Source organism: Dipodomys merriami, unplaced genomic scaffold (genome assembly GCF_024711535.1).
Source record: "Dipodomys merriami isolate MVZ:Mamm:240054 unplaced genomic scaffold, mDipMer1.0.p SCAF_82, whole genome shotgun sequence".
Lineage (NCBI taxonomy): Eukaryota > Metazoa > Chordata > Mammalia > Rodentia > Heteromyidae > Dipodomys > Dipodomys merriami.
Genome location: NW_027206424.1, coordinates 1,293,969 through 1,307,409, shown reverse-complemented (window position 1 = coordinate 1,307,409; position 13,441 = coordinate 1,293,969). Strand labels below are relative to the sequence as shown.

General features: G+C 47.8%; 1 protein-coding gene across 1 annotated transcript in view; it reads left to right on the top strand.

The window, feature by feature from the left end:
* CUNH10orf90 (chromosome unknown C10orf90 homolog) overlaps positions 1-13,441 on the top strand; it is a 198,617-nt gene that overhangs the window by 183,152 nt on the left and 2,024 nt on the right. Inside the window, exon 9 of the mRNA XM_070011476.1 lies at positions 11,354-11,417. Within this exon, the coding sequence (XP_069867577.1) occupies positions 11,354-11,417 (64 nt within the window). The remainder of the gene's footprint in view (positions 1-11,353; positions 11,418-13,441) is intronic.

Genomic DNA, 13,441 nt, shown 5'->3' with positions numbered 1-13,441 from the left:
CTATAACAACATTTGTCTTCTTGAAAACCCCCTTCCTGCTGAGAGCAGGGATGGGTGAGCCAGCTTGCCTAGCGCTGTGAGACGGGTCAGCTGACCCCGGGCAGCGGGGGAGGGGGCACTCGCTCACTCGTGGGAGAAGGAATTATCAAGACCCTTTCTAGGCCAGGAACCAGAGGAGAACTGGGGACAGCACAGCGAGCAAGACTGACCTCAGAGCTTCCTTCACAGAGCTCAGAAACAGACTATTAAACTAGCAAGAATGACAAAAGGAGGTGAGGGCAGGAATGGGGGACCTCGGAGCACATACTTATCGCCTGCCAACCCAAATCATAAAATCTGGAGCCCCAGAGAAGCCTCTGTTTTATCCCTTAGGATAGAGGAATGAGGTTTATTTCCCTAGGGAAAGTGTGTTGGGGGGGGGGGGAAGGGGGGGTTGGCGCTCAGGAGGTGAAATCATGAGGAAACTTCTGAGTAAAAGTCCTCTGGGAAGATAATCATAGTGAAATGCAGCCGAGCGAACATCATGAAGATCTCAGAAAGGGAAAGTGGAGGCAGAGGACAAGAGTGGGTGTTCTAAGGGACAGCCCCCACAGCCAAGGGGCAGGTCGTCTGTTTCCTGCAACCCGGAACATTCTTGAAGAAGTGTCTGGGAACCCCAGCAAGGTTTTCAGATGAGTCTGAAGTCATCGTCTTTGGGCAAGCTTTGGGGTCTTCTGACCGCCCTGCTCCCCGTCAGCCTACGGTGGCACCACTGGAGGCTCCGCCTCTGTCTTCACGGGGCCTCCTTCCTTCTCCACGTCTCTGACTTCGTGTCTACGTTGCCTCTTCTCACACACTGGATTTGGGTCACCCAGCCCGGGATGACCTCATCTTAACTGCCTTTCGTTAATGATAAGGTCAAATTAAGGGTCTCCAACAGGAGCTAAGACTTGATTGTATCATTTGGGGGGGACACAGTTCAACTCACTACATTTTTCTTTGATGTTGTGTGCAAAGCAAATGTGAGTTCACCTACCTATGGACCAAATCTTAAAACTTTGGATACAAGACAGGAGGATCCAGGCCCAGTCCGTAGTGTTAAATAACTGAGGGACCTTTTTATTCCTCCAATTCCAAGACGGTGCTGGTAAGTGGAACGCTGCGGGTAAGGGGCTTCACCGGCTCTGACTTCATGGCCTTTTCAGCGGTCCCCTACAGTACCCATGTGTTGGTGAGAACTCTGTTTGCATGTTTGTTTGTGTAGGTCAGTTAAATCAGACAAAGTCTGGAACCAGAGCCCCTGCCAGCTCAGGCAAGTGGGAGGGAATGTTTAAGGCCCCATTAAACAAGTCTACAGCACACGTCTTGTCCTCAGCCTGTCTGCTGGCGAGATGATAAAAGCAAAATGCAGATGTTTTCCTTACATGCTAAATTAGTTAATAAATCATGAGCGTGAACGAGCGCGGGCTGCAGTGTCAGGGTGTCTGGTGAAAGGAAGACTTGGGTCTGCTTCTCTGTGCCCAGATAGCAGCCTCCAGTCAGGGCTCCGTGCAGTACTGGCTCAGGGACAGGACCAAGGGGCCCAGGTGGGAATGCTGACACCTGACAATGCCAGGAGAAATGAGGCCCTGGATTTGCAGAGATGATGATGACAAAGACCAGAAACCAGCTGTTCCTTGTTGGTTGTGAATTCTGAGCAGCCTCTAAAGCTCCGAGGTAGGATGTGGCATGTATGTCCTGTGTACATGTGTATGTGCATGTATGTGTGTATGTTGATTAGGGCTAGAGGCCCCTCTTGGCACATCAGGGGTGATAGCATTGAAAGGGCCCTGGCTATAGTGCCCAGTTCCGATGGAGACTTCCAGTTGCATCAAGATGAAGAGTACCAGGACTAACAACTAAGTTTTCAGAATGAGGCACTGTTCTACCTTCCAGACAGAGCCAGAAGCAGGACAGTTCCAAAGCAGTGGGAGCTGTGGGCAGGAGGGTTTGGCTTCTGTGTGTGTGAAGGGTGCTGTGCCCACAGGTCCTTGCAGGGAGTGGGTAGCCGCCCTCACCACCCCTGTTGACACATTGCAGTGACTCAGACCAGGACCTGACCCATACGTGGGGTCCCAAGACTCCCTAGAGTACATCCATCTCCCATAACCCAGATTCCTCACAGCCTGAACCTGCCACCTCTGGCCTGGTAGAAGCTTGTCTGAGCCCTGTCACCCTCTGAGGCCTAGCCAAGACCTACCTCTTTATCATCAGGCCTCTTCTCTGCCCCCTTAACCCATGCTGTGGTCTGTAATAATTCTCACATCTCAGCTGAGGGCCTCATTGTTGACGAATCACATCTGCAGCCATACAACGCAACTCTCCACCCAACTCAGAAAGCCTGGCAGAGCCCAAACCCTTGCCCATGTGGCCAAATGAGTGAGCTCCTTCTCCATCCACCTGGCATGCCTACGTTGGTCTTGCCCAAGTTGTATCTTTAATCTTTAAATCTGTAAAAGAAGCTTCCCCTTCTCCCACACAGCCCTCCATCCATCCTGCACTATCTGAACACTCATGGCTTTACATGCTGGTTAATGGTCTTTCTTTATTCACTGTAGGTTGTATGGTATCTGTGTGTGGACAATGTTCTTAGAACACAAACAGTGGCAGGTACATACCACGCCACGCCGCGCCACGCCACTTAGATACCCAGCTGTATGTAGCCCGTCAGTGCAATTTAATCTGAATTCCATCACCCACACTTCCCAAGGCGAGCCAAGTCAGAGCCATTCAAATCACGGATCAGTAGAAGAACTGAATCCTCCAGAAGGCACTGCAGGTTTCCTTCTGCAGCTCTGCCTTGGCTGATGGTTCTTGGCTGGAGCAAGCATTAACATTCATTTGCATTCCCTGAGCATCCAGCCCAAGGAGATATGACCCAGCAGATCCAAAATGGCAGCAGAAGTCAGGGTGCTCATAAAAATGTGCCATGTGTCACCCAGCCAGCCAGCCGATCAGGCTGCATAGCCCTGGCTGATGATCTGATCTCCTGAATGTCTTTCTATAAAACGTTAAAATAAATATTTGTGTTAGTCTCCCAGTATTAATCACGAAGGAATTTTAAGATGTGCTTATCAGATAAAAGTCAATTTTTACTTTTATCAGTCAGGAAATGAAACAGGAGACATGTCACTGAAGTCACTATTTCTCTGATCAGACACCCACCTGCACACTGGACTATAGAGTAGACGCTGCCACACTGTGCCACACCATCACCGTTTGTTGCTTTTTATTATTAAAGAAAAGACCAATGTCTATTGATCAGAATTAGACTTAAAGGACAACTAAAATTGCATGCAGATGCTGGGTGCTAGGGCTCATGTCTGTAATCCTTGCTACTTAAAAAGCTAAAATTGGAGATTCAGGGTTCAAAGCCAGCCTGAGCAGACAAATCTTAAGATAAATCTCTCTCTCTCTCTCTCTCTCTCTCTCTCTCTCTCTCTCTCTCTCTCTCTCTCTCTCTCTCTCTCTCTTTCTCTTTCTTTCTATCATGGGGCTTGAACTCAAGGCCTGGGTACTGTCCCTGAGCTTTTCTGTTCAAGGCTAGCACTCTACCACTTTGAGCCAATGTGCAACTTATGGTTTTCTGGTAGTTAATTGGAGATAAAAGTTATGGACTTTCCTGCCAGGCCTGGCTTTGAACCGTGATCCTCAGATCTTGGCCTCCTGAGAAGCTAAGATTGCAGGTGTGAGCCAAATGTCTAGCCTGACATTTTATTTTTTGGTCATGTGGCTTGAATGCTGGGCCTGGGTGCAATCCCTGCGCTCTTCAGCTCAAGGCAAGGCTCTACCGCTTGAGCCCCAGTGCCACTTCCGGTTTTCTGGTTTATTGGAGATAAGAGTCTCACGGACTTTTCTGCTCGGGCTGGCTTTGAACTGTGATCCTCAGATCTCAGCCTCCTGAGTAACTAGGATTACAGGCATGAGCCATCAACACCTGACTTCCAGCCTGAGAAATTTTTATCTCCAATTAATCAGCAAAAGGCTGGAACTGGAGTCATGGATAGAGTGGTAGATCACCGGCTGTGAGCAAAAACGAATCTAGTGAGCACAGGGCTCTAGAGTTCCAGTCCAAGGAACAGCCTAAAGAAAACACCACATAGCACGGACACTGAACTGAGAAAAGGTGAGAAAATAACTTTGTGAGAGATTACTTTGCCCTGTATTTTAAAATTCCCCTTCAAACTTACTTTCTTTTCTGTCCCATAAAGCAGCTAAATGATCAGCCCAGTAGGGCCTCTAAGAGGGTAAACTACCTGGCCACCAACCTGGAATGGGTCACCTCTCTCACCGTATTTTGTTATTCTCTAAAATACACTGGAAAGCCCTGGAACTGGAGCACGTGCTGGCCTCCGTGAACGGCCCCTCCTCCAGACTCATCCTGGGTGCAGTCACTCAGCCGCATGGGGACAAGTGGCGTGATTTGAATTTTGTCACTGAAAAACATACCCCTATTTTCCTTCAGCCTCAGTAAGGTCTAATTGACAGCAGTTGTCTGTATTTATGATGTACACTGTGTTTTCATACATGAATGCATTGTGAGATAATTAAATGAAGATAATTAGCAGACCAACACCTTATACATTTTTTTTGGTGATGAGAGTGTTTAATATCTCTCTCGGCAAATATAAAATGTAACACTTTCTTAACTCTAATCGCCATGCCGTACAGAAGGTCTTCGGAACATCTTCCCTGCTCTGGGTGGAACTTCCGTTCCTTTGACCAGCACTTCCCCAGTGTCCTACCCTGCCTAGCGTCTCCCCTATCTCCCACCTGTCCCAAGAACCTAGGGACTCACCCTTTTGCCTGCATGAGGGATCTGCAGTTTTGTGCGTTTTAATTCATCCTCTGGATTCACTCAGGTTGTCACAAATTACGTGATTTCTTTAAAAAAATAGTGAAATAGTATTCCATTGTGCCTATGCGTGTGTGAGCATATGTGTGTGGGGGGGTTGCATGTGTGTTTACCTGCGTGCAGGTATGTGCACCTGTGTGAGTGGTGTGTGTGCGCGCGTGCTCGCGCATCATAGTCTCACCCTCTATTCCTTTGCGCATAGATGTCTTGGCTGTTCATACACCTAACACTGTATGAACACACAGGACAACGTCAGCTCTTCAATACACTGATCTCATTTCCTTTGAAATGAAAGTTTGCTTAGGCCCAGCAGGGGCCTGTGTATTCCAGTTTCTGTTTCTCTAGCACCTCCTCAGAACTTTCTATAGGGTGGTTTTTCCTAGCCATCATCCTCGGGGGCATGAAATGACAGCTCCTTGTGTTTTCAATATGCATTTTCTTGTTCAGTGTTCACACTTGCCTTTCAATGCTGGCCCTGAGAAACATCTACCTGGGTCTTTTGCCTGTTTTTAAAATCAGATTCTGTTCTTGCTACTGAGGGTTTTGCTTCTCCTGTACTTTGGACTTTGCCCCCTTAACTGATGTGTGATTTATAAATGCCGTCTCCCATTTATTGAGCCATCTCTTTACTCTGTTGATAGTTTCTTTGGCTGTGTATAGCCTTTTCAGTTTGACTCAACTCTATTAACATTTGCTTCTGTTGTCTAAGCTTTTAGAGGTCACAACCCCAGAACTTTTGCATGGACTAAAAAGCTTTCCCATAATGTTATCTAGGAGTTTTACAAATTCAACTATTACATTTAAGACTTTAATCTATTTTGAGAGGGTAAGGAATTTCCAGTTTCCTTTTCTGCATGTGACTATCATGCCACTATTTAATGGTGTTCTCAGCATCTTTGGTCAAAGATCAGGTGTATATAAAGGCATGAACTTATTTCTGGGTTATCTGTTCAGTCTGGTCCATAAGTCTGTTTCCGTGTCATGCTGAGGTCTTGTTTGTTTTGCTCCTTCGGTGAGGCTCAAGATATAACTAAGGCCTTGCACATGCTAGGCCAGAAATTTACCTGACCTTTCCTCATTCTTTTCTGTGCTGGGGATTGAACCCAAGGCCTGATGCATGTGAGCACCCACTCTACAACTTGGGCCAGGTCCCCAGCCCCATACCATGCTGCTTTGATTTCCATAGCTATCTTTTGTAGAGAAAGACCCACTGATTCTGTTAGCCTCAATTCTCAGTCTCTTGCCCACTTACTCTGAGACCTAACTGTAAGAGCTCCATTTTCTCACCTATACAGAAGAGAGATCTTCTTTCCTGGGTCACTGTGAGAATGAATTGAACTGGGAATAGAAAAGTTGGAGGTCAAATGCAGAAGGGACATTTGGGGAATGGTAGTTGGTAGTTCCTGTAGCTTCTCCACAGTTTATGGGACACACTTAGACATACTGTTCCCAAGAGTCCTAGGAAACTTTAAAGCAGATTCCGTGTCCCTGCTGAGCGGGGAGGAAGTGATATTTTAGCGCTCAGGTAGCCTGGGCTGGGCACAGAGCCCCAGGCAAAGAATTACACTCACTGAGGTCTTCTGAAGTAACCATGAGTCAGGCAAATCAAAAGAACCACCATATGGGCATCGTAAAAGCATCACATTTAACTTCCTAATGCTCACATGATCATTATGTAAGCAGAAAGAAGCTGAACTTTGTGTCACATGGAGTGAGGTCACTAAGGACTGCCCCGACCCTTACTGAATCCGAGGGGGAACAAAGCTCCCATATTGTTTTCCTACAGCCTGTGGCTATTGCTGTCCCACAGCTCCTAGGGTGGGGGGACGTGTCAGGGTTATACTTTATTGTCAGTGGACAGGAACCCTTTATTGAGGTTCCCTTTGGGGTACCTGGGGTCTAGTAGGGATCTGACTTAGTTGGAGAGTTTCTGATGCTGCTGACACCGGTGAATGGAATTCACACGAGCCCAGCTCATGGTCTCACAAACCTTTGGCAAGCTGCAATGTGAGTTAGGAGCTGGTGTGGGCCTGACCATCTAAGCAGTCCCAGGGAGCTAACATTGTCAGATCGCTTTGTCCCTTGCTGGATTCCTTGAAGAGTAACCAGTCAATACATACGAATACATATAAGCATACCTATAATACACAGAGTACATATAAACCACATGTACCAAGCATCTTGTGTCTCACGGCCAAGAGTAAAGGAGCAGGGACATCGATTGCAGAGAGAGATAGGGAACAGAGCCCTGGTTTGCAGAGCAGAATACAAGAAGAGACTCCTCTGTCCTTGGAGGCCTTGTGTGCTACTTGGAGAGAGAGAGAGAGTTGGGCAAGTAGATAGCTGTGTGATTCCAAGCATGGAATCAAAGAAGATGAGACCCCTAGGCAGTCAGAGGAAGAGGGCTGAGGTCAGTGCTCAAGGTTCAAGATGACAGAGCAGAGTCCACTTCTCTTTTTAAAGACATAGCTTTTGTGGGAACTAGGATTCTCTTCACCGCTGTGGCCCAGGCCCCCTGTGCCAACCTGCATCCAGGGAGCATATGCAAGAGACCCCCCTGGACTGCTGAGGTCACAGCAGGCCCCTCTCAGCACTGCCCTCCCCAAGGAAGCAGGGCCTCTGTGAAGCCCATCTGGTAACAGCCCCGCTCCCGGATTGCCTGGAGGCCTTGAGATGCTGACCGAGCTCCTCGCTCACGGGATAGCCCTGCGCGCAGGAGTGAAGCCCGTACCTTGGAGGACAGTTCACACGGCTTGCCCAGAGACCCCTTCCCGCTTCATTCTCTAAAAAGGAGTGTGCAGAAGCAATCTCGTCAAAGATCAGTCATACACAGAGGCATGAGCTGATTTCTGGATTGTCTATTCAGTCTGGTCCATATGTCTGTTTCCATGCCAGCAGCATGCTGAGGTTTTGTTTGTTTTGCTCCTTTGGTGAGGCTCAAGATGAAACAAAGGCCTTGCACATGGCTAGGCCAGAAATTGCATCTTGCATTTCCCAATTATGACAGTGCCCTCTGTCTCATGTACATGCCAACAAGCGGGCTTCCACTCCCCCTCCAGACCCCCAGACGAGCTGCTCACTGCCACAGAGAGGATCCCACAGAAGAAGAAGCGGCTTTAGAGAAAAATCCACCACAAGCTTTTCTCATCAGAAGAGCACTTCAGAGGCATACCACCTGTGAGACTTTACCGTATCTCTGTAGTGTAGAAAGGTCTTGTTTGATTTCTGGCTAGCTAATTAGAGTAAGATAGACCACACTCTTATTGCCTATGTCAAATGAATTACAGGTTCTACCCCAGTGAGCTAAGTAGAAATGATGTGCCTAAAACTGAATTCAAATTCTGGAAATCACTGAGTGAGTACAGCCAGCTGTATACTTGAAATCAGCCTGGTTGTCTTAGAATGCATGCCACCCATGCCCTCCAAAGTCCAGCTCTTGCTGTGGGCTGGTCTCGTGGCCCTGGGTCAGGCCTGTCTGACCTTCCTCCATGAGATCTCTTCTGTCCCCATACAGACATTGGTTCTGGCACATAAAGGCCCTACTCTGGCTCTCATCCAGGGCTCTGAGCTCTTCGTCTTACTTATCTTCATGTCCCTTCTTCCTAATGCCAAGGACATAAAAGCTTGGCAGTTGTCAAGTAAATAGGTTGCTTAGCCCAAACCCTGGGAGTCATGATGCTTTGTTCCAGCCCCACAATCCCAGTATGCTCATAGCTACCCTTCCCACTGAGAACTGCCATCTTCTACCACGGACCTCCCTGCTACATGGGTGCCTCTCCCAGACCCCCTTCATGTTCTGAGGAATGACTTCCATCAGCTACAAGCACTGAAAGTCAGATCTCCCTGTGACTCTCCATCTCTCTTGCTCTGGAGACAAATTCCTTAATAGGCATGTAAAGTACAAAATCCAATGTGAGTGGCTCCTAATTCTGGTGTATATTAGAATCATCTGGAGATACTAGTTTGGAAATCCCTGGGAGAAAGGGACATGTGAGAAGTGAATTCCCATCTTCCAAGGGAAGACAGGCATACTTGGTTAAGGCTCTGGGAATATGCATTCTGTGGCTGAGACTGTGGACAGTGGTCTAAGATTCAGGCCAGGTGTGGGTGATTCTGGGCTGATAGGAGCTGAAGCCCCACCCTGGTCCTCAGGCCTTCACAGTCTGAACTTGAGCAGTAACACTTGCCCTTTCCAGCATCCATGACCTCAGCGCTCAGATGCAAGCAACCATTGGCATGTCACAGGTTTAGTATGAAGACTCATCCACATCGTGAGACTGTGTCAGGATATGAAAAGAACACACACACACACACATACACACATACACACACACACTAGCAGGATCACTGCAAATCAGCACTCAGACAACTCAGCTGTATAATACCACTCCTTCCCTTCCTGACTACCCACCCCCCAGCACAATGTGCCCAGAGCTACTCAAGACAGGAGTGTTCTTCCTCCTCTGGTGAGATTGGAAGACATTGGCAGAGCACTTACTATCTTTCACCTATTTGCTCCAGGAATATTAGTATCTTTTCCCTGCTCCCCTCCCTCCCTCCCTCCTTCCCTCCCTCCCTCCCTCTCCTTCCCCTCCCTCCCTCCCCTCCCTCCCTCCCTCCCTTCCTTTCTTCCTTCCTTCCTCCCTTCCTCCCTTCCTTCCTTCCTCCCTCCCTTCCTCCCTCCCTTCCTCCCTCCCTCCCTTCCTTCCTTCCTCCCTTCTTCCTTTCTGTCTTTCCCTCTTTCCCTCTCAGCTGTGGGGTGATACCGGCTGGTAGTTCTCCTTGTATGGCACTTACTGTGGGCTGCTTGGTTCTGAACTGAACTTTTTGCTCCAGCACAGCAGGCTTTAAAGAGTTCTGAAAACAATAGAAGTTTCAGAGGGCTCATATCTTCTTTTTTCTCTCTAGAAAATAGAATGCTTATTTGTGGAAATAAATTGGTTAAAAAATCTATTTCTAAACTAGATCACACACAATTAAATTGAGATTGTGAAAAATCATACAAATACAATTTGTTACATTTGTATCCCCTCCAGACACTTTCCATCTGTCTACTCTGGATCCACTACTCTGTCTGGAGCAGCTGTTAAGGAATGCTAATCCAGAATGGAGTCTCAGCCTTTGATCTTCTGAGTAGATTCTTCAAGCAGTAACTTGCTGTTCAGTAAGATCCTGACAGGTTCAGTTGGCATGGATTCCTTCTTGGGACTTTTTAGATGCCCTCAGCTCTGGCCTGTCTCTGTCTAGAACTGAGGCAATACCAGGATGGGGAGCTGGGAGTCATCTTGGCCGATTATGTCTCACAGTGGTGTTGTCTTCTCCCTGATTCCATGCCTCCCTGATCTTTCTAAGTACTAATGAATTTCCTCTGTCTTGGAAATGTCCTGATTTCTTTCTCTTGTTTCTCCTTTGATTCTTGGTAGCAGATGTGTTCTGTTCTCAGAAGGGAAGATCTTTCTTAGATGATTTTGTGTCTTTTCCACCTTCTTGGACATTTCTGGAAGAGTCTACACATCCTCAAGCCTCAGAAGTTATGGTTTGATCCATCCATAATAGAAGTTATGGATGAGCCACTGGACAGGCCTGGGTGTAGGAGAGAGAGAAATAGAAACACACCCATATTTTCATTGGAGGTCATAGACTATCTGTGCTGCTTAGCAAGAATATAGTGCTTCCTGTTTGCTTATTCCAAGTGGACGCCATGAGCTGGTTACATTCAAGTGTTCTAGAAAGCTGCTGTGCTTATGTGTATGCCAGGCCCTTGGCTAATCTGTAGGGCTGAGAGTCTCTTAGACATTTCAAATTCATTGCAAAAGGTTCCTTTTCAGCTATTGTAAAAAGGAAGTGTTATTATTAAACACATACCACTGTTAAGTGTACCATACATAAACAGCATAACGATTAGTAATAGGTACTTACATTGAAAAGCATTCCTGTTTCCATTTTTTTTTTTGTAGTTAGTGTTCTTGCTCTGAGCATAGGGGACCATGATGGTGTCCGTGACACCATCTTCCAACATTAGCAAAGGGGGGTATGGTGTTTTTATGTTGCAGCCAAGCACCCCTTGATAGAAGACTGCAGGCACAAGAAGAGTCTGCTTGTCTCAAAACTCTTAGGGGATGGCGGGGAGGTTTTCTGCCCTTAGAGGCCTCGTAAACCTAGTGGGGGAATTTTTCTGTGAGTGCACCTGACACTCCCCACTGCAAGCCACAAGTCTCTGTTGCTAAAGGAAGGCTTAAGAGGAGCAGCTTCACAGCGTTGGTCAGATGCCAGCATTGCACTTTGTGTCTACCTAACTCTTGTTAAAGCCAGCAGCTGATTGGCTAGTTGTCAAAACACAACCATTTATGATCCTTGAGTTCTGCACAGGATTGTGGCTTAGGGGGAGAAACAAAGCACAGAGAACTTCCTGAACCACTCCAGTGTTGCCAGAGTGATATTCCATCCCTACTGAAATGAATTCTCTTCCGTTTCTTCCAGATAACTTGTTCAAACCCAAAGAAAGGTGTATTTCCGAGAAGGAGATGCATATGCGCTCTAAGAGGTGCGTGGTGGTGACGGGATGCTGAGGGGCTGGGGAGGGACTGGAGTGGCTGGGGGTGGGGAATCCAGGCGCTGTCTGGCGGGGCTGTCTACTTCTAGGACCACGTTTATGCTCTCAAGTCCTCTTGGCTGTAGATCTGAAAAACTGGCTAAAATGAGTCTCACTGAAGAATTGTGTCTCAGAGTGTTCGTGCTGCTCTTGGACTAGTGTTAGGAAAGTGGTAGGTCTTGGATTCTGGAATGATCCAGTAATTGGTCCCCGAGTGATCCCCAGACTGTGAGCTGGAACTCCTCTACACATTGACCTCGTCACTCTGGGCAAGAGCGCTGTGCCTCCGCGCCTTTGAAGGTGATTTCACGAGGAGGAAGGAGAGAAGCTGCTTGTCCTGAGGGTCCTGATTGTGGCAGAGCCTGAAGGAAGGAATCCAAACTGGGAGCCATGGAGCCCCTCTCAGAGGGGCCACAGCCCGCTTTCCTGGCGCTCTGTCTCCAGCAGGCTTGGCAGTCCACTGCTGGCACATTTTCCGTCTTGCCCGGCTGGTTGCTGTCCAAGACGCCCAGTAATTCTCACCACCGAGGTGCACACAAAGGCTGCCATTCTTCCTAGGACCTGGCCTCTTAGCTGAACGTAAAAGCTCAGCAATGCTGGCCACTGCTCGTGCAAAGAAAATGTCATTAGGTTATAATAAAGTGCCCCGCACGGGGAAGGATTATGACAATTAAAGCAAACTGACAGTGCGCTGAGAGACACCACGGCCACAGAAGGCGGCCCCACCCCTTCCATTCCAGGCCTCAAAGCTCTGGTTTTACCATGACTGTGTTGTTTCTGAGATAATCAGGTGACTTCTGTCATCCGGGAGGAGTCAGGGCTGGCGGAGGAAGGAGGCTGCAAGCCCTTCCTGTTAAAGATCTGCTTCACAGCATTCTAAACCACCAGGTTTGAAGATGTGCCGTTTCTTCAGGGCAATGTTGCATCGGCAACATTGAAGCATTCTACCTTCATTTTCCTGGGGTGGGGGGGTGGAGTGAGGGGGAAATCAGCAAGTCTTCCTCTTTCAGTCTCCAAAGTCAGAATTTCCAACGAAGCACCTAAAAGAACAGGTCTTCAAGCAGCATTAATAGAGAGACTGTTGCCCTATCGTTTCCCTGAAGAGGAAACAATGGATGCCCAGAGAACCATCTCCTTGGTGGGGCCGGGCGCTGCTGGTGCTGCGCGCTGGGCTGCCCCTGACTGTTTTCCATGCACTGGGGAGCTGAGCTGCTCTCCACTCCGTGGAATGTGCCAGGCTGGGATCCGGTCCTGGTTCCCACAGTCTCTTCAGGACTGTCATTTCTTTATATTAGTTGGTTTTAATTATACTGTTCAATTGCATTTTTGTGTAAAATCCCAAACACGGGAGATGAAGCTGGAATTCTATCCCATTCTCCTTTTCTCGGCCCCAGACCTACCTCCTAGGATGCCTGCTATATGTCTTTCTCTACCTGAAAATTCAACTTCCGTTTGTAAGACGTAGCTATGGTGATTTATTCTAACCACTAGTGGCATCAGGGTGCATATTGTCAGTCTACATAATATGTCTGGGAGCTTTTACATATCAGAAGATGGTTATTATCCACATTGGCTTTTGACATTCTGAAGCATCCATTGAGGGGTGCCAACTGTGTGGAGTCTGTTTGGGGGTACACAACTTATTTGGGAATCTCTCTGAGAGCACACAGGGGTGACAGGGGTAGTCACTGAGACTTTTTATTTGGCTTCTTGGATCAGAAAGAGTGGTCTCTGGATACCAAAGGCTTTCCACTGTTCACTTTTGGACCATGTCAGTTTCTCTCTGATTGCTTCATGGACTTCTCCTTTGGACCTTTTTAGATTAGACAACTGAGTATTCACCTAGTCTGTGTTTATTCTATCCATGTTGCTGCCCACAGTGTGCTAGGCACTGGCAAGCACTCGCCTCTCCCAGGTCTCGTGAGCAGATTTAGGCCAGGTGACAGTGGCGCTTAGTGAGTAAGAATCAAACAGAT